Source organism: Pongo pygmaeus, chromosome 9 (assembly GCF_028885625.2).
Source record: "Pongo pygmaeus isolate AG05252 chromosome 9, NHGRI_mPonPyg2-v2.0_pri, whole genome shotgun sequence".
In the NCBI taxonomy this organism is placed as follows: domain Eukaryota; kingdom Metazoa; phylum Chordata; class Mammalia; order Primates; family Hominidae; genus Pongo; species Pongo pygmaeus.
The window spans coordinates 103,020,997-103,047,454 of NC_072382.2; the positions used below are offsets into that span (position 1 = coordinate 103,020,997).

A 26,458-nucleotide genomic window follows, 5' to 3' on the forward strand; every position below is an offset into this window, starting at 1 on the left:
GATAAATTGATTATCCATCAAATGGCACTAATATTAAAAACAAAAAAAAGAAATGATCATACAGTTGGTCAGTGTCTCTAGCTATTTACTCAGCTACACAAAAAGCTCTAATTTAAAATGAAATATTTTTGATAGGTCTTATCATTAAATCCATCCCAGGAAAGTGTTTTTGAAAAGTGCTTCTGGAAACTTTTATAGCTGTAGTTATGAACACAGAGTAAGGAATAAAATTCAAGCAATCATTCCAAGATTCATGAAAAGAAAAATGAATTTACTTTAATTACCAGGTCTTTTAGAGAGTCTCTGCTGTGTTGCTCACCTCAGCTAGCCACATATAGAAGTAAAGACTTGGACTAGCATTCCGTGTTTTGTATAACAACAGATAACAGCTGAAGTTTCAGTTTCCATCCATTTTAGGGTTCTGGGCTGCACTCCTGCACAACCTTGGATTAACTTGGAAACGTGCTGTCTGCATCAAAGGGTAGAGACTCTGAAGTGTAGGAATTCATATTCAGCACCATTCACCAGAGCTGCCAGGATGACTGGCATGATGCTCACAAACCTTGCTTGGCACATAGTGATGAAGGAGGGTTTCAGAGCCAAGAGGGAGATGATATTTACGTGTTCAAATCAGAACTGATGTGGGGCATGCTTAGATCGTGCCACCTGGAGAAACATCATCAGTGTCTGGGGCTCTTCCTTGGTCTGAAGCTGGTAATCGATCCTGACAGTGATTTCATTAGGGGACTGGCTGGCAGGCAAATACTGATATATAGTCTCTCCATTTTAATGGAAAATTCAGTTTATTTTCACTATTCACATGGCGATAAAATTCTTTCATACTGAAACAGTCCTGGAAGGGATAGACTGTCCAAATAAAGTGAAACCATTTGCTCCTGAGTCAATCCATTCTCCTCACTGACTCATAGCCATTGAATTTACCATTGCTCTTCGAAGAACTCCCTAAGTGTCCCACACTCATGGCCACCTCTTGGTTTTGCTCATACTATCCCTGCCAAGAAATATACATCTCCATCTTTTATTCTTTTTTATAACTATCACAGGGTTCAGGACATGCTACTTGAAAATATGGCACCCCAGCATATTGAATATTTTGAGCTGAAGGAATTCAAGAAACAGCAGAAGCAGGAAGGTTATTCTCACCTTCCCCTCACCCTTCTCTCCTAAAGCAGGTGAGAAATTCTTTCCCTAGAAAGAATTTGAAAAATATGAGCCACTATTTCTATGATCTACTTATATTGGATAAATTGATTATCCATCAAATGGCACTAATATTAAAAACAAAAAAAAGAAATGATCATACAGTTGGTCAGTGTCTCTAGCTATTTACTCAGCTACACAAAAAGCTCTAATTTAAAATGAAATATTTTTGATAGGTCTTATCATTAAATCCATCCCAGGAAAGTGTTTTTGAAAAGTGCTTCTGGAAACTTTTATAGCTGTAGTTATGAACACAGAGTAAGGAAGAAAATTCAAGCAATCATTCCAAGATTCATGAAAAGAAAAATGAATTTACTTTAATTACCAGGTCTTTTAGACCAGGTCTTTAGACAGGAAATTCTTTCCCTAGAAAGAATTTTCTGATCTTCCACTGAAGCAGGTCATGAGACCCTCATTCCAGAAGTGTCCTTCCTATACATGGAGGACAGGAACCTCCTTATTTCTGAAGACACGGGGTCACAGAGAGGAAACACACACACACACACACACACACACAGGCTTCACATCTCTTAAAGCCCCAAGCCTTACTGGCTTATTGACTGTAAATAGATTTCTGTACACTATATTTAATCACATCAGTGTTTTTTCAAAGATTCTCAACTTTACTCAGACCCTTAAAGGGAATGTTAGAGATAGACCATCAATGGTTAAAAGAATAAAAGACTCTTGTTGTAGAACCAAATAGTAAGAGAAGAATCTGAATAGGCCTCGCTAAGTTCCCACCGCTTCAGTACCATTACATAATACCCCCTTGTTCAATTCCACTCTTTGTCAAACTTAACATAAAAATACATAAGTTTAAGTGTTTGAGTCTTTCTGAAGTCTCACATGTCACATAAAACACGGTAAATAAATTTGTACACTTTTCTTTTGTTAACCTGTCTTTGGTTATAGAGGCCTCAGCCATGAACATAGGATGAGTGAGAAAGATATACTTCTCCTCCCCAATATCTACAATCCTTTTGAAACCAAATCCTCTCTTAACCCACAGCCTTCTTTGCCTTCTTTGCCTTCTTTGCATTAGGCAAAGTCTTTTTCCCTAGACTGGACATATAATGGAAGCTAGGGTGTTCAGGTACCACATAATCTTCCTCACCTAGAAACTTAAATATAAGCTACGCAATGAGACGACCACACTTCCATATGCTTCATCAAGACCTACAATAAATGCGAAGCAGGTATAGTGTTCATTCCTGGCTTTGACACTCCATTTATAAGTTACCTAGCCTCTAACTCCCTCAGTTGTCTCCTTTCCAAAATGAGAATAATGATAGAATTTACCTCATACAGTCATTGTAAGCATTAAGTTAGATTAAATTTGATAATTCATAGAAAATATTTAACATTTCTCATGCTTGTATTAAGGCCCATTACCCCGTTTGGTTGCAAGTACCTTGAGTTCAAACACTCATTTTCTTCTCCTTTCAATCCCTGGTAGTTTTAAGCAGACAGCAGATTCTGGTAATTTCTTTGATATGCCTCATAAAATCATACTGAGTTTGTGCTATTTCTCAGTTTCAAGTAATAAGAGCAGCAGAGAGGAAACCCAGGCATTGATGGACAAAAACAGGGACTTTGTTCTGTTCCTTGGTGGTCGATCTGTGGTGAGACGGTGAAGAGTAGGCAGGGCTCAGCCTTCGGGGAGCAGCTGTGTGGTCACAGTGAAAAGCAGCGCTGCTTCATCCTTCTCATGGGTGCATGAACCTCCAGAAAGCATCCACTCAGAGGGGAGAAATAGGACAGGAGAGCAACTGGGATAAAAATGTTTCAACTTATCATCTTAGTTTCAAAGATGAAGCTGACTGCGACGTGAAGGTAGGATTTAAAGCCAGTGGTCTTGAGACTTTTCCCATGCTTATGGCCATCTTTTGGCGATGTGCCTGTAATTAAGCTCTTATCAGAATTCTAAAAGCTTTCTTAAAATACGTTTTATTTCCTTTTTCATCTTCCAACTTAGAAGAAATGTCAATTATTCTAAGTTGGAAGATGAAATTCGAAGAGATGTCAATTCAGTTGCAGTTTGATGAAAATCTGACTTCAGGACATTAATTTGAAACATAAGAGTCACCAGGAGGGTAGTGCCTTTTGCTGAGGAACCCACAGTCATGCCTGTTGAGTTTCCCAAAACTTACATCTTGTCAAGTCAATCCAACTTAAAAGACACTGAGGAATCTGAGTATCTTTTCTTGAGTCTTCTGGAGTCAAGCCCATGTGCTGTCATAGAGCACCCTTGGGATGACGGTCCATCTCTCGCGTGGCACAACACACACTTTTTGTGGATGTTAGATTATTTTAATTTGCTGATAGTGCATTCAGTATGAGGTTGATTTTTTTACAACTGCTGATTCAAATACTGTCACAAAATATTTGAAAATCGATCTTTATGTATCACCAAGTAACTTCCATAAGTAGTATCCACAAATACAAAATCACTGAATATAAATTTTCAGCTGTATTTTCTGATCTGGTTACATAAATGTTCTTTGATTTAAATTAAGCCAAAGTTGGAGCTAAACAGATTTTCTACAACCATTTCATCTTTAAGATGAAGTTAAAGATTTGCATTTGAAATCTCCCATTATTGAATTGGAAGTAGCAATTCCAGTTAATGTCCAGCATCCTCTGAATGCCAATGGTCTTTGAGTAAACATATGAACCTTCATCTCTTTTAGTTGTTTAAGACACCACTTCACACGATCAGTAAGTAACAACAACAACCTCTTGGTAAATGCACATGAATGCAAATTCCTGTTTTATATATTTGGGTAGAAGAATAGCACATACTGAAAATAACAGATAAGTATTTACAAATTCCCATCTTATTTTTCCCCTTTACATTCAATGGCTAAGTGTGGGAATTCATCTGTAAATGCTCCCAGAAATGGCACAAAATTGTGCTATAATGGAATCAAATAACCACAGTGTTTGGGGTTTTGATTTTTCTCCAATAAAAGGTACTTATTTAGACAGCAATTTTTTAGTCACAATAAAAATTTATAACATAAAGAGCTTTTGTGTGTCCACATTAGCCACAAAATAAATAGGGCAAGTACTTTATGTATGTGTGTACACATTTACACACACACAAAACTGGACCATGTTTCCAGGGTTCAGTGGAGGAAAAACTTTTTTCATTGTTAAGTGTGATGTTTTCAAATAGATGAATCAGAAAATTTTACATAGATGTAAGCCCATTTTGTATGAACAGTATCAGTCATGTGCTTTGAGGGATAAGTAGGGTAAATGGTGTTTAAATAGCATTCTAAAGAAAGGACTAAAGCATTCTAAAGGCCCATGGACTACTTTTTCCCAAATTTCAGAGCTCGGCGTCCCGAGCAGGGGATCCACAGAGCAGGCAAGAAAGAACCTGAAATAAACTTCAGAGGAAAAACCGCATGGGGAGTAACGTGGGTCAGCCCCTGTCCGCTGGGACCCATTGTCAGGCAGACACTACATGGCAATGACATCATCACAACAGTTATATCCAAGAAAGCAGTTTATAAAACAAGCACCAAACAACTGGGCATAATTTTCCTCATTATCTACAGCTTTTACCCTGAACAATGGAGTTTAATCACCAAACAAATTAGATACTACGGCTCCAGATGATAGGATGGGCCAAGTTATTTAATGTTTTCTTGTTTAAAAGGTGGGCATGTTGGCACTTAAGAAAATAAATCAGAAAATAATATGGCTTCAAGTGGACAAATAAATATGAATTTCTAAGGAAGTCTTCGCATTATCTATTGGTTTCCTCTTGATTTGGTTCCATGGATAATTTCTCTCCAAGTTCTCTAATAAGTTCTGCTAGGTCTTCCGTATTCTGAGATTTTTCTTCAAGGAGTTCATAGCGGAGACTTGAGATGTCCTGCTTAATTTCCTTCAGTTCCCCTTTGAAAGCAAGAGTGATAAGAAGTCAACTATAAATACGCAATGCAGAAAAACTAGTGACTGTGGGACAGGAGGAAATCAGCTCTAATTTCACACACAATTTTATTTTGAATCCTTTGAAAGGAAATAACTTCCTAATTGAGCAGGTTTTTGTTTTCTTAGCTGAGTGTTTTGGTGAATGAAGAGATTATAGCAGAATGATAACAAAAGCCCTCCTAAAGTAAGTTAAAACGAAAAGGTGGTGAATGATTCAGGGGTTGAGGCAGCAGCCCCTTCCTTGCCTTTCCCACCCACTTCCTCCTCCTTCCAAATCCACCATAAGAATGAGAGCTTTTTATCTAGCAAGTGGCACCTGTCCCCACCTGTGGAGAAATAGCCTGTTCCCCACTCTTTAACAGAATGGTGGTTGGTGAGATCCTGTTCTACTTTTCCCCTTGAAGTTCACTCTCCCTGTGCGCATCTCTGCAGCTCTCCGGGCACTCTGCGTTAGGCCCCGGTCCTGACTCACATTCAGGGGCTGATTTGCTTCTGCATTCAACTCACCTTCGTTCACTTCATCACTCTCCTTATCTATCTGGGCCTGCAGTACATATCTTTTAATGAGCCTTTTCATTATTTTCTAGAAAACAGAGAAAAGAGAAATCTATGTCAGTTTCAGGTTCATAACAAATCTCTCATTTGGAACAAGTTGCAGAGTCTGCCTCCCTGTAGTGAGCCCTTTGGAAGTGATGACTGTCAAAGACTAAGATGATTCAGCCGGGATGCATGCGATCTCCACATTTTGCTTTCCTTTTTAAAGCAGTTTTCACATCACCTAGGCTAATGACTCAAAAGTGAGTTCTTAGAAAAGAATGTTTAGAGCAAGTATGTAATCCTTTATGTCCATTGCTTGTATTTTATTTGAAAAGTATTAGAGTAAGGCAGTCTTTCAGTGGGGTAGGTAAAAGATGTACACTACTGCTCGTGGAAATGGGAAATTAAGCTAATGTCCACTCATTTAAGCCCCACATCTGACCCACCAAAAAATGGAACCAATTTTTATTTTAAACTTTCTATTAATTTAGGAATGCTAGTTTCAATGTAATGTATTTTTCAAGTACCTGGGCTTCTATCATGCAAACATTGCTTTTACTATATATTTTTCATAAAAAGAAGGAGTCTTAGTGGGTGCTCAGAAAGTCTTGATGGATATAGAACTAAACAAAATTTTACACCTGAGCCAAGGTTAAATGCTAGATAGTAAAACTCTACTTTCAAGAATCTATTCTAAAGATATGATTTAGTACATTAACAAGTATGTTCATAGAACTAGCTAGATAATAGACAAAAATGAAACTTTAAATGTCTATCAATAAGGAATTATTTTTAGTAAATTATATATTTGTATGAATTATTTTTAGTAAATTATATATTTGTGTGAAGGAATATGATACATTCACTGAAATTAATAGGAATATATATTTTGTGGAGAGAAAATCACAAGCTAAAAACTATTACTCATTATATAAGTATTAACTCATTTATATAGTATTATATATGCATTTTATAATAATATTAAAATATATGTAAAATTATGCACATATAGACATATAATCAGCTGGCAGAATTTTCACCAAAAGCAAGCAGTCTTTGTTTCTCACTGGTGGAATGTGACATGAATTTTACTCTCTTTTTTATGTTTTTTGTAAGGTTTGCCTTTTTCAATGAACATGGAGACTCTCAGATCTGTGATTCCAAGACTTTATTTTTTTAACTTATATATCTCTATCACCTACAAAATGCCTGGTACATGGTAATTAATAAATATTTGTTGAATTAATGCATTATTTGATATTGAGAAAAATATCCTGATACTTTAAAGAATCACATAGTTCAAGAACCAAATATTACAAATAACTAGTCTTATTCCTTTAAAAATCCATGCTTACCTGATATTGTCTTGGAGGATTATTGAAACTATTTAAATGGAAGTCTTCTGAGCTCCTTATACTTGGTTGTTTATTGTGCCCAACCTGTAATTTGAAAAGATTTAGAAATGGATTCCTACTTAAATTTTCTTTTAAATAAGGTAGTGAGATTAGTTATCTAATGAACTAATAGTCTTATGTACACAAATTATCTATATGTGTAGTGCCATTTATCTTGCTTAATATTGTGTCTTCAAGACAAATCAGTGACATTTTAGGTGTGTTCGGTTTGTTAATGGCTATTAGAGGTTGTCTGAGGAGTCTCTTAGACTTTGTGGCTGCCAATCACGTTGTCATGAGAATCACGCGTTAACCTTCTCACAGATGGTAGAGAAAGAGTCAAACAAATTGAGGAAATAATGGTGGTGATCTCAGAAGTCCATTGATGAGGGATCAACAGTGCCACCTGATTAACTAAGACATCCACACCTGCAGCAGGGTCTGATGTGGATCCTGCAGAGACACCAGGGTAAGACTGTGGTGGAACAGAATTCAGTTGCGAATAAAGCTCTAATTAATGTTTGAATTTTAGGTACTGTATACTATCCCATTTGGGCAGCACTTTTCCAATTAAAATACATTTACCCAAATAGGCAAATAACAAAAAATTAAGGCAATCTGCAAGAAAGCATACCATATTAACATGCTAAGAGGATGATTTAAAATCTCCTTAATGCATTTTCTAAAGGAAAAAAACTGGTTTTACAAAGAAATAAGTAGAAGAACTGAGGCAAAACAAGCAACTCTACATTTGCATGTTTATGATACACAACTGTTTTCTAGGGGAAGAGACACCTCGACACTGTCTTCAAAGATACGCAATGATTCATATTTCCTGGTGACATCTATGTGGCTGTAAGTAAAGCTCAATGAGACTGAATTAAAATCCTTGCATTCACTTCAGTGCTTTGCTTTGATACTTTAAGTAGCCACATACTGAATTAAAACAGCTACTCAGACATTCATCTATATATGCAAGTATATATTGAGGGTCCTCAAAAATGTAAGGTGCTGTGCTAGGCTCTGTGTATAAATGAACATAAGCAATTATGGTATAGCTGAGTTACGGTAATAGCTCAATTATGAAAAATATGGCAAGATAAGATTAATAATAAACAATATATAAATTTGAAAATAGCATCTTTTTCATGTATCTATTTCCTTTTTCTTTTACTCTAAAAATGTCAGTGTCCATATATTTTTACTTATACTGAATTTTAAAACCACTCTGATAAATTATATAATTCATCAAATTAACCAAAGAGAGGCAGTTTAGGTTCTCAAAAAGAGCACTTGAAGGGAATCTGAAGGATAAATACCATCTGACTTTGCCACAAGCTAGCCATGGAACAGTAGGCAAGATGCTTCAACTTTCTATAACCTTGTCTGACGATGAAGGAAGTGGTCTACCTAGCTTCTGTCATTCAAGCCCCACTAATTTATGAATTTGTGAAATGCATAAAAACTTCCACATAACATCTTAAATAATATAATGGGAACCCTGGCTTTGAAACTATGATTTATGCCTTAAGAACATCATAAAAGGTGAAGACCAGTGTGAAGCTCCCACTAAGCCCATTATGATAAAGCATGCAAGTGAGGACAGGCTCATAACCATCATGTCTCTGATTTATTTACCATCTATTCATTAACTAACCATTGACATTTTGGGCTAGGTAATTCTTTGGTGTAGGTGGTCTCCTGTGCATTATGGAATGCTTAGCAGCATCCCTGGCCTCTAATCTACAGATTAGATGCCAGTCACAGCTCCCACCACCCCCTATTGTGCCAACCAAACATATCTGCAGGTATTATCAAAGGCACCAGATTAGGAGTGGAGGGCACAATCACCCCTGGGTGAGAATCACTGGTATAGTTAAATGGTATAAAACTAAATATCTATAAACTCGCATGAAGCATTTTTATGTGACTAGTTTTTTTCTAAGTATTAAATACCAAGTTTCAGATGCATATATAACATATTTTATTTTCAGAAAAAAATGCTAGTCAGTTTCTAATACATCATAGAAATTCAGTAAATGTTTCTTAAAAAACTTAATGATACAGGGAAGAGTAAACCTATCCAATGGTGCAAGGAAGTATTATTACCACTTGGTGGCAGAAAATCCTAATATATAATTGTTTCCATGTACAATTATTTAATGTCTGGAAATCCAAGTCTGCAACACATTTGTACATAAAAGAAAATTCAATTGGAAAACTGAATAGTATTTAAAGCTTAGGGATTTGGGTATTTACAGATGGTGCCAACACGTATACTGCCATAGAGGTTGGAAGTGGGAAGCTTGTTGACTATAAGCAAGAAGGACTGGATGCAAGCTTTGTTCCTAATATGGAAATAAACACTCTCTCCAATTGTGAATGAACCATTGCCTGCCCCCTTTGTTAATACCTTCTACCACATTTTATGCATTCTTTATTCATTTTCTTTTTCATTTCTTAATAATTAGTTTGATATTAACATTTCTCATCTTGTAGGTTCATTTAGGATTAGAGTGAGCAACACTAAGAACTTGTTTCTAGAATTCATTAAAAAGAACAAGTAATCTTAAGTCTTTAAAGTTTCTTATATTGCTGGATATAGGAACAGTTCATGGAGTCACTTATTTCTCACAAGCATTAAATGTCCTGCAGCCAGGAACAGAGCAATGAACTGAAAAGGTATGGACGATATATTCAGTCAGCAGTGAATGCAGATATGAAATGAAGCTGTGTTATACAGTGCTTATAAACATATTGCTCTGAATCAAGTGGATGTTTGGTTCAAATTCAGGCTCTGTCACTTGTTTGAAATGGGACTTGAGGCAAATCATTTCACCCCTATATCCTTGGGATCCTCAGATATAGAATAAGGAAAATAATATTACCTACCTCCCAGAGCTATTGCAAGAATTAAAGAGATGGGGTATAGAGAATATATAGTTTGAAATACACTGGACATTCTATAATTGTCAATAGGTATTATTTTACAGAAAGATAAATATCTACTATGTGGCTTTAGGTCTATTTCGTGGTTAACTTTAATCTACACATACCCCTTTACTTATGATGGGGTTACGTCCTGATAAATCCATTGTGAGTAAGTTGAAAATGCACTTAATACACCTAACTACTGAACATCATAATTTTGCTTAGCTGACCTTAACCATACTCAGAACACTTTCCTTAGCTTACAGTTGGGCAAAAGCATCTAGCACAAAACCTGTTTTATATTAAAGTTATTATACAAAATTTGAATCAACATTCAAACTTTGAAGTACAGTTTCTACTGAACACATATTGCTTTCACACCATCATAAAGTTGAAAAATCATTAAGCTGAACTCTGGTAAGTCTGGGACTGTCTGTAGTCAATTCATCCTAGAGATATTTTGCCAAATATTACTTTTTACTGATGTGCCCAAATCCATGACTAAGTCCTTCAGGGAATGAAATATTCAGTGATTCCCACATTCAGATGAGCATTAAAATCTCCTAAGCTCTACCCCACATGGTTTAAAAACCTGCCCTAAGACGACAACTGGAATGTGATCTGTTCAGAAGTTGGAACAGGGCAGTTATTCAAGAAGTTATCTGGCATTTTCAGGTTTACACATGTAATAGACTATGGAAGAGATCAACTTTTAATTTATGCTATCCTTTCAGACTGTATATCTGAAAAGCTAATGCTAGCAACCACCAAACTCAGTGACCTTTAGAGTTAAAGGATATGATTGAAGATAATGAATAGGTCTGCTTATTATCTGAAAAGCTAATGCTAGCAACCACCAGTCAGTGACCTTTAGAGTTAAAGGATATGGTCGGAGATAATGAATAAGTATGCTTACCTTGTTTCAAAATGTATTTTTATATATGGTTCATCCTACTGATATCTATGGTGCACCTGGAGCAGATGTGAAGGCAGTGTTTGTGCAGCTAACTAAATACTTTAAAATTCAAGAGGTCGGAGAGAGAAGACTTGAGTGAATCAGAAATTCACTTACCATCTTAGATGTAGATGTTATGAAAAAGATTAAGCACAAGCCACATGAGTTGGGTAGGAAAGAATGAACCATCCGAGTTTTTCTTAGTATGTATACACTAGGGCCAAACCATCTCATTAGCAGTGGGCAAAAATTATGTGAAATATAAATGATTGATTGCCTTAAAAAATCTTCTCAGGAATATAGTTTAATGTCTGTAGTAAAACCAAGCCATGTGAAATGTGTCTCAAGTTTTGTTCACCACAAGCTCATATGGCAAGTGGAAAAGAGATACTTGTGTTGATTTAAGCCTCCAAGAATCAAATGCCAAGACTGAGTTGGAAGTATTGAGATGTACCAAGGATTATACCTATGAGAGATAAAGGGAAGTGGGAACGGGAGAAGGTGGAGAAAGCCTCTCCACTGTGAGGCTCTGCTCACCTGTGAAAGAGGGAGAGGTAAGACGATTGTCTGGGAAAGTCAGTCAGCCCAACAGGGAACGGCACATCTCCATAGCTGCCACATTACACACTTACACAAAAGGCTCTCTAGATTGTTAAACTGACAGTGGAATCAACATTTTATTCCAGACTTCACAACTGAGGTCAGACATCACAGATTTAGTATTTCTAAAATACTAAACAGTTTTAAGCTATGATTAACATGTGTTATTGAAAAGTGTAACTCTCATTTACAATATATAATATACATTTTGCTGATGATTAAAATAAATTTTAATTTTCCACATTTTTAGAAAAGCTACAGGGAAAATAAAATTATTTGATTTGATAGATACCATAGTTTCTATCATAAAGAAAAGGCATTTTGATTTTATTTTAATTTTTCTCTTATCTGTCCAGTGACTTATTATACATCCTTCATGTTTTCAGGATGAGTATTTTCTTACTGGAAAAATATAAGATCCAATTACACTGACCTATCTTTGCAAAAAATTTATTGGGTTTTTTACAACCAAATAACAAAAAGAGCTATTTCTTTATAATATGAGTATATTACATTTGCGTAGTGTTTGTGATTTTCAAAGTACCAATTTAATCTTTCCAGTATGCTTGTGTGATGGGTTGTACAACTTGATTATTTCTGTTTTATAGATGAGGAAACTAAGGTTCAGAGAAGTTAAATGAATTGCTGAAGGGGCAGAGATGTACATTTATTATAAGATCTCAATCTTCTGAGTACTTAGTTCAATACTCTTACCGTATCAATTTCCAAAGTGCAGTTTTGATAAGGAAGGAAAGCAGTGAATATAAAATATTGATCAAACATAGTGAATTTTATATATTCATATTAATCCATTATATGTTATATGTAGTCAATTGTATATTATATGAAGTCAGTACATGTACCCCTTGGTATCCATGGGGGATTGGTTCCAAGACACTTCTGAGCACACCAAAATCCACTGACGCCCAGACCCCTTATAAAAAATGCTGTACTATTTGCATATAACTTACTCATAGCCACTGGTATAACTTAAATCATCTCTAGTACTTACAATGCTCGATATAATGTTATGTAACTGATAAATATTGTTATACTCTACTGTTTTTTAAATTTGTATTATTCTTATGACCATATTATTTTTCATGTTTTTATTTAATATTTTTGACCCGTAGTTGGTTGAATCTGCGAATGCAGAACATATGGACATGGAGGGTGGACTGTGTGTGTGTGTGATATTTAATTGAAATGCCCTTTGCAAAACTGGAAAACAATTTTGTCATATGACACATTTTGTAGATCATAAATGGGAGTTAGGTGGAAAGGAAAAGAGCCATAACCATCTCCTTGGAATATTCAATTAAGAAACAGTTGTCTGCATTGTGAATGTACTTAATGCTCCTGAACTATATGCTTAAAAATGGTTAAAATGGTAAATTTTATGCTATATATATTTTATAACAATGAAAATAAATATAAAAAAGAAGTCAGTTGCCTGTATATGCCAACCCCAAGGGTTGCTATGAATATTTAGGTTTTGGAGAGGGACACTGTTATTCTTGAGACTAATAATTCATAATCTCTTATCTGTAAGAAAACATAATGGGCCATATTGTCAGTTATAACACAACTCTCATAAGAAAGACTAAATAATATTACTAGCTGAAATGTCACCCCTTTCTTTTTCCTTTAAGCATTTCAATATTTAAAATACATAGAGTGAAGTTAAACTTGTAAGGTAGACTTAATTATATAATGCTTGGTACACATGTTACAAATGATTGGGACCAAACAGTATGTCACCAGGAATAATTGAATTCTTTTCTGAATATATCCACTAACTAGGGAAGGCTTTGAGAAATTAAATCATTTCACCTTACTCCAGTTTTCTTATGTGATATGTGCAGATAATTTAATTCACACAAACAAAAGAATTTACTAAAATGTCCTAGCAAATTATAAAATTGTTTGGGCCAGACACGGTGGCTGATGCCTGTAATCCCAGCACTTTGGGAGGCTGAGGTAGGTGGATCACTTGAGTCCAGGAGTTTGAGTTCAAGACTAGCCTGGGCAACATGGCGAAACCCCATCTCTACAGAAAATACTAAAAATTAGCCAGGCGTGGTGGTGCTCACCTGCACTCCCAGCTATTTGGGAGGCTGAGGTGGGAGGATCACCTGAGCCTGGGAGGTCCAGGCTGCAGCAAGCCATGATGGCACCAGTGCACTCCAGCCTGGGTGATAGAGACCCTGTCTTCAAAAACTAAAATGAAATAAAAATAAAATATTTTGAGTTGAATACTTTTTGGAGATAAGCTATTTCATATTCTTTCAGTAACTTTTTCCCCTTTATCTTTCTGTCTGTACACCTTTCCTTCTGTACATTCACGCATTCTTTCTTTCCACAGACACTTGCAGGTACCAAAACTATAGAAGTATTAAGGATCAGAGTTAAACTAAGACATGGGCTCTATCTTCCAGAACCCACACCTTCATCAGTTAGTTTGCCTCTTCCTGGTCTGGGAGATTGATTAACCCACCACGACCAATATGATTTCACCAAGGAAGAGGAATGGGAGGAAGAAACGGGCATGTGAGTAGCAAAATATACTTCCTACCATGTTCCTTGCTAGGTATGTCATTTCATTAATTTAATGACCCTTTGAGGCTGTAGTAACGACAAGTGAAGAACTCAGGCCTGAGAAGGCCATAAAACGTATCCATGTCCATTGCTGGTAAGTGGTGGGAAACCAACACGACCCTGTGTGTGTGTGTGTGTGTGTGTACTATGTATGTGTGTGTTGCTGCCAAACATACCTGAAAAATGCTAATTTTGTTGCCATTTTGCAAATATCTACTGACATTCAAATTCATTCTGATATTACAATTCTCCATTATTGTTTCTTTTTTTATACTTTAAGTTCTGGGGTACATGTGCAGAACGTGCAGGTTTGTTAAATAGGTATACACGTGCCATGGTGGTTTGCTGCACCCATCAACCCGTCATCTACATTAGGTATTTATCCTAATGTTATCCCTCCTCTAGCCCGCTACCCCCTGACAGGCCCCAGTGTGTGATGTTCCCCTCCCTATGTCCATGAGTTCTCACTGTTCAACTCCCACTTATGAGTGAGAACATGCGGTGTTTGGTTTTCTGTTCTTGTGTTAGTTTGCTGAGAATGATGGTTTCCAGCTTCATCCATGTGCCGCAAAGGACATGAACTCATCCTTTTTCATGGCTGCATAGTATTCCATGGCGTAAATGTGCCACATTTTCTTTATCCAGTCTCTCACTGATGGACATTTGGGTTGGTTGCAAGTCTTTGCTATTCTGAATAGTGCCACAGTAAACATACATGTGTGTGAGTCTGTATAGTAGAATGATTTATAATCCTTTGGGCATATATCCAGTAATGGGATTGCTGGGTCAAATGTTATTTCTGGTTTGAGATCCTTGAAGAATTGCCATGCTGTCTTCCACAATGGTTGAACTAATTTACACTCCTGCCAACAGTGTAAAAGCATTCCTATTTCTCCACATTCTCTCTGGCATCTGTTGTTTCCCGACTTTTTAATGACCGCCATTCTAACTGGCATGAGATGGTATCTCATTGTAGTTTTGATTTGCATTTCTCTAATGACCAGTGATGATGAGCATTTTTCATATGTTTGTTGGCTGCATAAATGTCTTCTTTTGAGAAGTGTCTGTTCATATACTTCACCCACTTTTGATGGGTTTTTTTTTTCTTGTAAATTTGTTTAAGTTCTTTGTAGATTCTGGATATTAGCCCTTTGTCAGATGGATAGATGGCAAACATTTTCTCCAATTCTGTAGGTTGCTTGTTCACTCTGATGATAGTTTCTTTGGCTGTGCAGAAGATCTTTAGTTTAATTAGATGCCATTTGTCAATTTTGGCTTTTGTTGTCATTGCTTTTTAAGTCTTTGCCCATGCATATTTCCTGAATGGTATTGCTTAGGTTTTCTTCTAGGATTTTTGTCGTTTTAGGTCTTACATTTAAGTCTTTAATCCATCTTGAGTTAATTTTTGTATAAGGTGTAAATAAGGGGTCCAGTTTCAGTTTTCTGCATATGGCTAGCCAGTTTTCCCATCACCATTAAATAGGGACTCCTTTCCCCATTGCTTGTTTTTGTCAGGTTTATCAAAGATCAGATGGTTGTAGATGTGTGGTGTTATTTCTGAGGCTTCTGTTCTATTCCATTGGTCCATGTATCTGTTTTGGTACCAGTACCATGCTGTTTTGGTTACTGTAGCCTTGTAGTATAGTTTGAAGTCAGGAGCGTGATGCCTCCAGCTTTGTTCTTTTTGCTTAGGATTGTCTAGGCTATGTGGACTCTTTCTTGGTTCCATTTGAAGTTTAAAGTAGTTTTTTTCCAATTCTGTGAAGAAAGTCAGTGGTAGCTTGATGGGGATAGCATTGAATCTGTAAATTACTTTGGGCAGTATGGCCCTTTTCATGATATTGATTCTTCCTATCCATGAGCATGGAACGATTTTCCATTTGTTTATGTCCTCTCTTATTTCCTTGAGCAGTGGTTTGTAGTTCTCCTTGAAGAGGTCCTTCACATCACTTGTAAGTTGCATTCCTAGGTATTTTATTCTCTTTGTAGCCATTGTGAATGGGAGTTCACTCATGATTTGGCTCTCTGTCTGTTATGGGTGTATAGGAATGCTTGTGATTTTTGCACATTGATTTTGTATCCTGAGACTTTGCTGAAGTTGCTTATCTGCTTATAAGGAGATTTTGGGTTGAGATGATGGGGCTTTCTACATATACAGTCATGTCATCTGCAAACAGAGATAATTTGACTTCCTCTTTTCCTATTTGAATACCCTTTATTTCTTTCTCTTGCCTAAATCCCCTTGCCAGAACTTCCAATACTATGTTAAATAGGAGTGGTGAGAGAGGACATCCTTGTCTTTTGCCGATTTTCAAAGGGAATGCTTCCAGTTTTTGCCTATTCAGTATGATATTGGCTGTGGGTTTGTCATAAGTAGCTCTTATTATTTTGAGATATGTCCCATCAATACCTAGTTTATTGAGAGTTTTTAGCATGAAGCACTATTGAATTTTGTTGAAGGCCTTTTCTCTATCTATTGAGATAATCATGTGGTTTTTGTCATTGGTTCTGTTTATGTGATGGATTACATTTATTGATTTGCATATGTTCATCCCAGGGATGAAGCCAACTTGATCATGGTGGATAAGCTTTTTGATGTGCTGCTGGATTCGGTTTGCCAGTATTTTAATGAGGATTTTCTCATCAATGTTCATCAGGATATTGGCCTGAAATTTTCTTTTTCTGTTGTGTCTCTGCCAGGTTTTGGTAACAGGATGATGCTGACCTCATAAAATGAGTTAGGGAGCATTCCCTCTTTTTCTATTGTTTGGAATAGTTTCCGAAGGAATGGTACCAGCTCCCCTTTGTACCTCTGGTAGAATCTGGCTATGAATCTATCTGGTCCTGGACATTTTTTGGTGGGTAGGCTATTATTACTGCCTCAATTCCAGAACTTGTTATTGGTCTATTCAGGGATTCAACTTCTTCCTGGTTTAGTCTTGAGAGGGTGTATGTGTCCAGGAATTTATCCATTTCTTCTAGATTTTCTAGTTTATTTATGTAGAGGTGTTTATAGTATTCTCTGATGGTAGTTTGCATTTCTGAGGGATCAGTGGTGATATCCCCTATATCATTCTTTGTTGCATCTATTTGATTCTTCTCTCTTTTCTTCTTTATTAGTCTGGCTAGCAGTCTATTTTGTTGATCCTTTCAAAAAACCAGCTCCTGCATTCATTGATTTTTTTGAAGGGTTTTTAGTGTCTCTAGCTCCTTCAGTTCTGCTCTGATCTTAGTTATTTCTTGTATTCTGCTAGCTTTTGAATTTGTTTTCTCTTGTTTCTCTAGTTCTTCTAATTTTGATGTTAGGGTGTCAATTTTAGATCATTCCTGCTTTCTCTTGTGGGCATTTAGTGCTATAAATTTCCCTCTAAACACTGTTTTAAATGTGTCCCATAGATTCTAGTACATTGTGTCTTTGTTCTCATTGGTTTCAAAGGACATCTTTATTTCTGCCTTCATTTCATTGTTTACCCAGCAGTCATTCAGGAGCAGGTTGTTCAGTTTCTACGTAGTTGTGCGGTTTTGAGTTAATTTCTTAATTTGACTGCACTGTGGTCTGAGAGACCATTTTTTATGATTTCTGTTCTTTTGCATTTGCTGAGGAGTGTTTTACTTCCAATTATGTGGTCAATTTTAGAATAAGTGCGATGTGGTGCCGAGAAGAATGTATATTCTGTTGATTTGGGGTGGAGAGTTCTGCAGATGTCTATTAGGTCTGCTTGGTGCAGAGCTGAGTTCAAGTCCTTAATATCCTTAATTTTCTGTCTCGTTGATCTGTCTAATATTGAGATTGGGGTGTTAGAGTCTCTCACTATTATTGTGTGGGAGTCTAACTCTCTTTGTAGGCCTCTAAGAACCTGGTTTATGAATCTGGGTGCTCCTGTATTGAGTGCATGTATATTTAGGATAGTTAGCTCTCTTGTTGCATTGATCCCTTTACCATTATGTAATGCCCTTCATTGTCTTTTGTTCTTTGTTGGTTTGAAGTCTGTTTTATCAGAGACTAGGATTGCAACTCCTGCTTTTTTTTTCTTGCTTTCCATTTGCTTGGTAAATATTCCTCCATCCCTTTATTTTGAGCCTATGTGTGTCTTTGCATATGAGATGGGTCTCCTGAATACAGCACACTGATGGGTCTTGACTCTTTGGCCAATGTGCCAGTCTGTGTCTTTTAATTGGGGCATTTAGCCTGTTTACATTTAAGGTTAATATTGTTATAGGTGAATTTGATCCTGTCATTATACTAGCTGGTTATTGTGCCTGTTAGTTGATGTAGTTTCTTCATAGTGTCGATGGTCTTTACAATTTGGTATGTTTTTGCAGCAGCTAGTACCAGTTTTTCCTTTCCATACTTAGTGCTTCCTTCAGGAATTCTTGTAAGGCAGGCCTGGTGGTGACAAAATCTCTCAGCATTTGCTTGTCTGTAAAGGATTTTATTTCTCCTTCACTTGTGAAGCTTAGTTTGGTTATGAAATTCTGGGTTGCAAATTATTTTCTTTAAGAATGTTGAATATTGGCCCCCCACTCTCTTCTGGCTTGTAGGGTTTCTGCAGAGAGATCTGCTGTTAGTCTGATGGGCTTGCCTTTGTGGGTAACCCGATCTTTCTCTCTGGCTGCCTTAACATTTTTTCCTTCGTTTCAACCTTGGTGAATCTGATGATTATGTGTCTTGGGGTTGCTCTTCTCGAGGAGTATCGTTGTGGTGGTCTTTGTATTTCCTGAATTTGAATGTTGGCCTGTCTTACTGGGTTGGGGAAGTTCTCCTGGATAATATCCTGAAGAGCGTTTTCCTATTCGGTTCCATTCTCCCTGTCACCTTCTGGTACACTAATCTAATGTAGGTTTGGTCTTTCCACATAGTCCCATATTTCTTGGAGGCTTTGTTCATTCCTTTTCATTCTTTTTTCTCTAATCTTGTTTTCATGTTTTATTTCAGTAAGTTGATCTTCAATCTCTGATATCCTTTCTTCGGCTTGTTTGATTTGTCTATTGATACTTGTGTATGCTTCACAAAGTGTTCGTGCTGTGTTTTTCAGCTCCATCAAGTCATATATGTTCTTCTTTAAACTGGTTATTCTAGTTAGAACTTTCTCTAACCTTTTTTCAAGGTTCTTAGCTTTTTTGCGCTGGGTTAGAATATGTTCTTTTAGCTCAGAGGAGTTTGTTATTACCCACCTTCTGAAGTCTACTCCTGTCAATTTGTCACACTCATTCTCCATCCAGTTTTGTTCCCTTGGTGGTGGGGAGTTGTGATCCTTTGGAGGTGAAGAGGCATTCTGGTTTTTGGAATTTTCAGCCTTTTTGCACTGGTTTCTCACCATCTTTGTGGATTTATCTACCTTTGGTCTTTGATGTTGGTGACCTCTGATGGGGTCTCTGAGTGGACATGCTGTTCCTTTGTTAGTTTTCCTTCTAATAGTCAGGCCCCTCTGCTACAAGTCTGCTGGAGGTCCACTCCAGACCCTGTTTGCTTGGGTATCACCAGCAGAGGCTACGGAACAGCAAAGATTGGTGCCTGTTCTTTCCTCTTGAATCTTCATCCCAGAGGGGCACCTTCCAGGATACACGGGGGTCAGGGACCCACTTGAAGAGGCAGTCTGATCCTTAGCAGAGCTCAAACACTGTGCTGGTAGATCCACTGCTCTCTTCAGAGCCACCAGGCAGGGATGTTTAAGTCTGCTGAAGCTGCGCCCACAGCCACCTCTTCCCCCAGGTGCTCTGTCCCAGGGAGATGAGGGTTTTATCTATAAGTCCATGACTGGGGCTGCTGCCTTTCTTTCAGAGATCCCCTGCCCAGAGAGGAGAAATCTGGCAGTCTGGCCACAGTGGCCTTGCTGAGCTGCAGTGGGCTCTGCCCAGTTTGAACTTCCTGGCCGTTTTGTTTACACTGTGTGGGTAAAACTGCCTACTCAAGCCTCAGCAATGGTGGATGCCCCTGCCCCCACCAAGCTCGAGTATCCCAGGTCGATCTCAGACTGCTGCTGTGCTGGCAGCAATAATTCAAGCCAGGGGATCTTAGTTTGCTGGGCTCCGTGGGGGTGGGACCCACCGAGCCAGACCACTTGTCTCCCTGGCTTCAGCCCCCTTTCCAGGGGAGTGAATGGTTCTGTCTCACTGGTATTCCAGGCACCACTGGGGTATGGAAAAAAAAAAAAAAAAACAACTCCTGCAGCTAGTTCAGTGTCTGCCCACACAGCCACCCAGTTTTGTGCTTGAAACCCAGGGCCCTGGTGGAGTAGGCACCAGAGGGAATCTCCTGGTCTGCGAGTTGCAAAGACCGTGGGAAAAGCGCAGTATCTGGGCCGGAATGCACGGTTTCTCAGGCTCAGTCCCTCATGGCTTCCCTTGGATAGGGGAGAAAATTCCCCAACCCCTTGCGCTGCACAGGTGAGGCGATGCCCCACCCACCCTGCTTCGGCTTGCCCTTTGTGGCCTGCACCCACTGTCCAACCCGTCTCTATGAGATGAACTGGGTACCTCAGTTGGAAATGCAGAAATCACCTGCCTTCTGCGTCGATCTTGCTGGGAGCTGCAGACCAGAGCTGTTCCTATGCGGCCATCTTGCCAGCAATCCTGTTTTTGTTTCTTCCACTCACTACTTCATTTATTTCAAGTTATTTTTTTTCTAGATATGCCCATTTATGATTTTTAACTGGACCCCTTCTTTATTTTTTGCATTCTTTTTATAGGGCTTTTAGGCCTAGTATTATTTCTCTGTCCTCACTGGATTAATATCACTACCAAATTATGTAGTATACTTACTCTTCCTGCTCTCTAGTAATAGCAATAAACATAATAAATAGCTATTACATACCCACTATGTGCCAGGCCCTGTTGTCAGAACTCTACGGTATTAAGTAATTTAATATTCAAAAGAACATTTGGATGTTGGTGTGATTACTGCCTACATCCTGTGAACAAGTAGAGTCTTAATGAGACAACATTCTAAGTACAACACACACAGGCATGCATTAGAATGGCAGAAATTGCTCACAAAATATTTGAACTTAATTCTGTGTTTCCTATGTATTCTATTCATGATAACCATCATCATGAGAACATGGGTGGTAGGCTTCTTCTGTAAAGAGCCAGATAATAAATATTTTAGGATTTGTGGGCCACATATGGTCTCTCTCACATATCCTTCTTTATTTTTTTCACAACTATTTAGAAATGTAATTTTTTAAAAATCTCTAACTCTTAGTCTGAAAACAGGCTGAAGACTAAATGTGGCCTGAGGCCTATGGCTTGTTCACCCCTAAACACTAGCCTCCTAATCACTAAACTATCCTTTCTAGAGTGAAATGACTTTGTAGCTCTGTTATATACCTTATTTTCCATTTCTTAAATTTCCTTTATTGGAATCATTTTTAAATGCAATCTAGATTCACCTGGATAGGCAAGCCAAACAAAACTTGTCTGAACAGCAAGAATGTGCCAATTTGCAATGACCCTAATCTGCTGACTCTCTTGGATGACCAGGGACGATTTCCACTTGCCTTCTTGTTGTCTTACTCTCAGCCCGTGCGGCCCCACTGCTGTGGCAGGGCTCACAGAATTCATGCACAGGTCTCTCACCCACGTTACCTCCCACTGCAGCCCTTCTCACCTGTGATATTGTTCTTTGGAAGTTCTTCGCAATCAAACTTCCTAATCTTAACGAGGGCTAATGGCTTAGGTTTCCCCTTACCTAAAGCTCTCCTTTGTTTTCTGATGTGTAATGGGTAATGGTTGACATGCTAGTGGAAGGGATGGTTAGAAAGGAAGCTGGGAGGTTGGATATCAGATAGGCCTTAAGGGGATTCCTATGTTGTTGGGGGCGGTAACATAACCAGCTTAACAAAAAAATGGTATCCCTGTCATTTGCGTTCCATGGGATGGCCATATATCATAGTTCTGGTCAATGAGATATAACAACAGAAATTGTTGGGAGATTCTTCTAAAGGTGGTGGCAGATTCAGCTAGCATCCCCTACTTTTCCTTTGCCCTTACTCCTACATGCCTGAAAAGTGGGTATAATAGCTGAAAGTAAAGCTGTCCTCTTGAATCTGACTATGACAAAGAATCCAGGAGAATCACAGAAACTCATGCCTGGTAACAGCCCCATACTGCCTAAATCTGGAGAGTTAAATGAGACAGGGAAAAAACAAGTGTCTTGTTTAAACCACCATGATTTGGATTTTATATTACTATGTGTAATTGAATGCAGGTCCTACCTGATACATTGCCCTTTTCCTAATCATTCCTTTATCATTTCCTTTTAGCAACAAGCATTTATCGTTCTCCTACTATGTACAGGCCACAAAAAAGAAAACGTCCTCATCGTTGAGGATTTTGCTACTCTCAGTTAAGTAGCTGATAGATCTCTAGAGTACATTGTTCATTATACACGGTGTCGACCACAATAGCCATTAAGGTCCCACAGTGCCTTTTTCCATCGCTTCTTGATTATTGACAAATTAGGAGGCACTGGGGACCATGCCTGCTCTCTACCTGAGCTGCAAAGAGTGAAGTTAATCATACCCTACATCAGGTTCCTGACAGATTCGTCTCTTAATATTCCCTTCTCTGGATCACTGGTTTTATATTCCATCACCATAAGTATATATAAGTATGTGCTTAGTATATGTCTTAAATATACATGCTATTCTTTTTTGCTTATCAAACATAGCTTACTTCTGCTTCTCAGTAATGGAATTGTTGAGAATTGTTAAAATAGTTGAATTATTTAATGTGTCTGTTCTCTGCTTCCTAAAATTGCTTCTGAACATCTGTCCCTTTCTTTGAAAAGATAAGCCCGATCATGTGTGTAACTTCATATTTTCAAATATAAGCTTACCTGTTTTTTGTCAAGAGATAATTTTGAAAGGTCTTCATGACTTCCTAAAATTCCAAGTTTCTTTTCTTCATTTATCTTTTAAAGATAGATAGTAAAATGAGTATAACTGCATAACCAATTTCACTCTTCATTCTGTATTTTAAAAGCCATTTCGTCTAATTCCCCAACAAGTTTTAATGAGAGAAACATATTCTTACGGGGTTCCTCCCTTTGCAAGTGCTTGCTTAGACATTTCCTTTGGACTCTGAATTCCCTCAGGTTGCAGTTCTAACCGGACCTGTAAACCACTCATTTAATTAAGTAAAATAAAGGAAGGGAAATTGTTGCCACTCAATCCACTGAGTTCTGTAAGTTATACTTCTGGAAGAATATCATAGATTGTATTTTTTCCAAAATTCCTACACAAATTAATCATAATTACATTTAAAGAAAGCTTTAAAATTCTCAAAGCACTTTTATATACTTATTTGAGTTGATCTTCAGGATGTAGATATAATTTTTTTCACATATTATAGTTGAGGAAACTAGGACTCAGAGAATGTGTTACTTACTTGAGCACCCCAAATAGTAAATGGTAAACAGTGCAGGAATTACAGCATTTTCCTTTTATTTAATGATAGAATCTTATTGCAAGGAAACTTTATAATCATTTGGCCCAATCGCCCACTCAGTGTAAGAAGGAAAAATCTTCAATACATTTCCACCGTCAGCCATCTGGCATTTATTGACTTCTTACAATGGTGGGAGGCTCACTACTTCTAAAGGCAGCCCATTCTTCTGTTGGGCAGATTTTCTTATTAAAAGTTTGCACTTATATCGAATTAAAATTTAACTATTTGAATTTTTGACCCATTGCTTTTCTTCCCATTTTTGAAAAACAAGTGTACTTCCTAATTAAAGATGGAAATTACAAAGATATTTTTAGTCACTTTCAATCTTCCTTTTTCAGAAGAAACAGCCAGCTCCTTCAGTTCTCCCTCATATGACACTTTATCCATATGTGTCCCATTCTGGTCCTCCTCCTCTGGATACACCTGGTATCTCAGGGCTCCTTCTGAGTATAGAAGTCTAAATGCTCAGCAGAGATCTTTGCACAGCATAAGCCCTCATCTTCCACCTCCAGTGAGATACAAATTCCACATGTTCCCTAAACATATCTGAACATGCTGCGATCGCCCTACTGCCTCATCTAAGCACTAAATCTTTTTAATTTTTTTAAAGATTGCATCGATTTGTGGGATTATTATTTTCAATCAATGTCCTTAGCTCTTTCTTTCTTGAACTACTTATTGCCAAGCCTGGTCTCCCAAATTGCATGTGAGCAACAGATTTCTGAACTTTTCAATGTGGAAGTTATCTAAGAGTTAATCAAGTTGCCCCCCAATCATAACAAGCTGCTGCCGATTTACCGGGCTATATAAATTGAAGGAAAAGTGAGGGACATGTAGCCACAACAGCAAAAAAGCAGCCCAGAATAGCTCTTCTTTCAGTACTCACTCCAGATAACATATTATTTTAGTTATATTTCATGAATTTTTCTTACATTCTTTTAAGTTGGAAATGTCCAGTGTGCTCATGTTGAACAGACACAAGCCAAAGGACTGTGCTGTGTGAAGTGACTGCATGTGGGAATGAATGGACATGTCATCAGGAACTGCTTCTCTTTAAAGGGATGTGGCATAATGGTTACAGCAGTCACAGAATTTAAGAATACAATAAGTTATCAAGCTAAGTTACCTTGTTCATCTCTGCATCTTCCTGGAAACCTTTTTTATGGCCCTGGAACAGCTCAGAAATCCATTTTTTAAGCTTCAGTAAGAGATAAAACAGGGACTTTGGACTTGGCACCAGATTGAAGGGTACAGGAAGTGTTCTCCCCTCCTCAAAGTAGGAAAACCAGAGTTTGGCCCTTGCAAATTTCCATTCCACATCAGCATCATCCTATACAAATACACATGACAGTTCAGCAAGGAAATGCATAAACAGAATTACTGGGATGCTTTTAACATTGTGTGGTTAGATGGAGGACAATGCCTATAAACACTCTCAGACCCCAATGATCGTTCCAAGATTTTTTCAAAATGTTAACATTCTATTCACATATTCTTTCTTAAATTTGTCTAAAATTTTGACAGTCTTGCAAGACTATTAATCTCCAAGTTCCCATGTGTTTATAAATACCTGATAGATATAAATGTATTTTCCTACTTTCTGAAAAACGCTATGAAAAATTATTCTCTCTTTCATTCTGAAATATACCACTCATTTATTTGGGACACAGATCAAGATTTCTGGAATAAAAATTTACACTATTAATCTCAACTTGAGAAAAGGTCAATTTTGAATATCACTCAAAAAAGACTTGGAGAATGATGGTATTCATAAGCAATAATTTTTTGAATAAAATATAAATTCATGCTGATATAGTATTTCTAAAGTTTTTTATTAAATCAATATCAAATCAGCATTTCTGCTTCTTGTGCCTTACAGCCCCATGACACCTTACTGATGTTGCATTTGGAAGCAAAGAGTTAAAATTTTCCAGATTACTGGTCAAACGAGTGCATAAAACAGGGAATGAACAAAGGGCGAAGAGCAGTCCATACTTTCATCCCCATTGCTGAGTTAGCCCTTGGAATAGTTAAAACATGAAGGCACAAATTATAAAAATGTGTTGAGATTATACCTCAATTTCCTGGAATGAACTGTTGATCATGGCAATTAACATATTTAGCAAAACAATGACCATTGTAACATTATAGACTCCATAAAGAACGTAACCAATGTTTTCAATGAATTTGTGGTTATAGTTGATGACCACTGATTTCACTTCAGAAAGTCCAAATATAGCCCAGAACAGTGTCTTAAAACTCTCTTCAACTCTGGGGAAAAAATAACAGAAGAAAAGAAATAAGAAAGTGTATAAATAAATAACAATATTACCATAATAAAAGTGAGTTGGTTTAGTGTCTGCAAATTAGTGAGTATAAAAAAAAATTCTTCACTTCTCTGAAGCTCACTTTTCTTTTCTGTAAAATGGTTACAATAGGATTGCTGCAAGGATGGGGTAATATTGTGCATATGAAGTACATAATCATAGCTCAATATCTAAATACATAAGCACTCAATAAGTGCTATTAACATAATTTCATAACCACAGATATGAACAGTTAACCCATAGCTTTGGCAATGGAATTGTTAGAATCCTTTTAGGTTTCCTCCTGATATCTATTGGATATGAGTAGAAGTATATAATAATCATATACATCTTAATGGAAAATACAATATAAACAGACAATGTTACCAAAATCACTGACATGTCTTAGGTAGGAATTTCAATGCTTTAGGCCTAATTATTGACCAAAGCTAAGCCAATTTGCTTAACTCAGGTGGTTTCATTTCCCTGGCAAACTGTATTTTAGAGAAATACGGAAA

General features: G+C 37.3%; 1 protein-coding gene across 3 annotated transcripts in view; it reads right to left on the minus strand.

The window, feature by feature from the left end:
* Positions 1-1,512: 1,512 nt before the first annotated feature.
* Positions 1,513-26,458, minus strand: part of TRPC6 (transient receptor potential cation channel subfamily C member 6) — a 137,696-nt gene continuing 112,750 nt past the window's right edge. For all 3 annotated transcript variants that reach the window (XM_054440836.2, XM_063671376.1, XM_063671375.1), the window contains 6 exons: positions 25,710-25,905; positions 24,761-24,964; positions 23,024-23,098; positions 7,062-7,145; positions 5,677-5,752; positions 1,513-5,133 (listed from right to left, as the gene is read on the minus strand). In XM_054440836.2, coding sequence (XP_054296811.1) covers positions 4,982-5,133; positions 5,677-5,752; positions 7,062-7,145; positions 23,024-23,098; positions 24,761-24,964; positions 25,710-25,905 — 787 coding nt within the window. In that variant the 3' untranslated portion in view covers positions 1,513-4,981. The remainder of the gene's footprint in view (positions 5,134-5,676; positions 5,753-7,061; positions 7,146-23,023; positions 23,099-24,760; positions 24,965-25,709; positions 25,906-26,458) is intronic.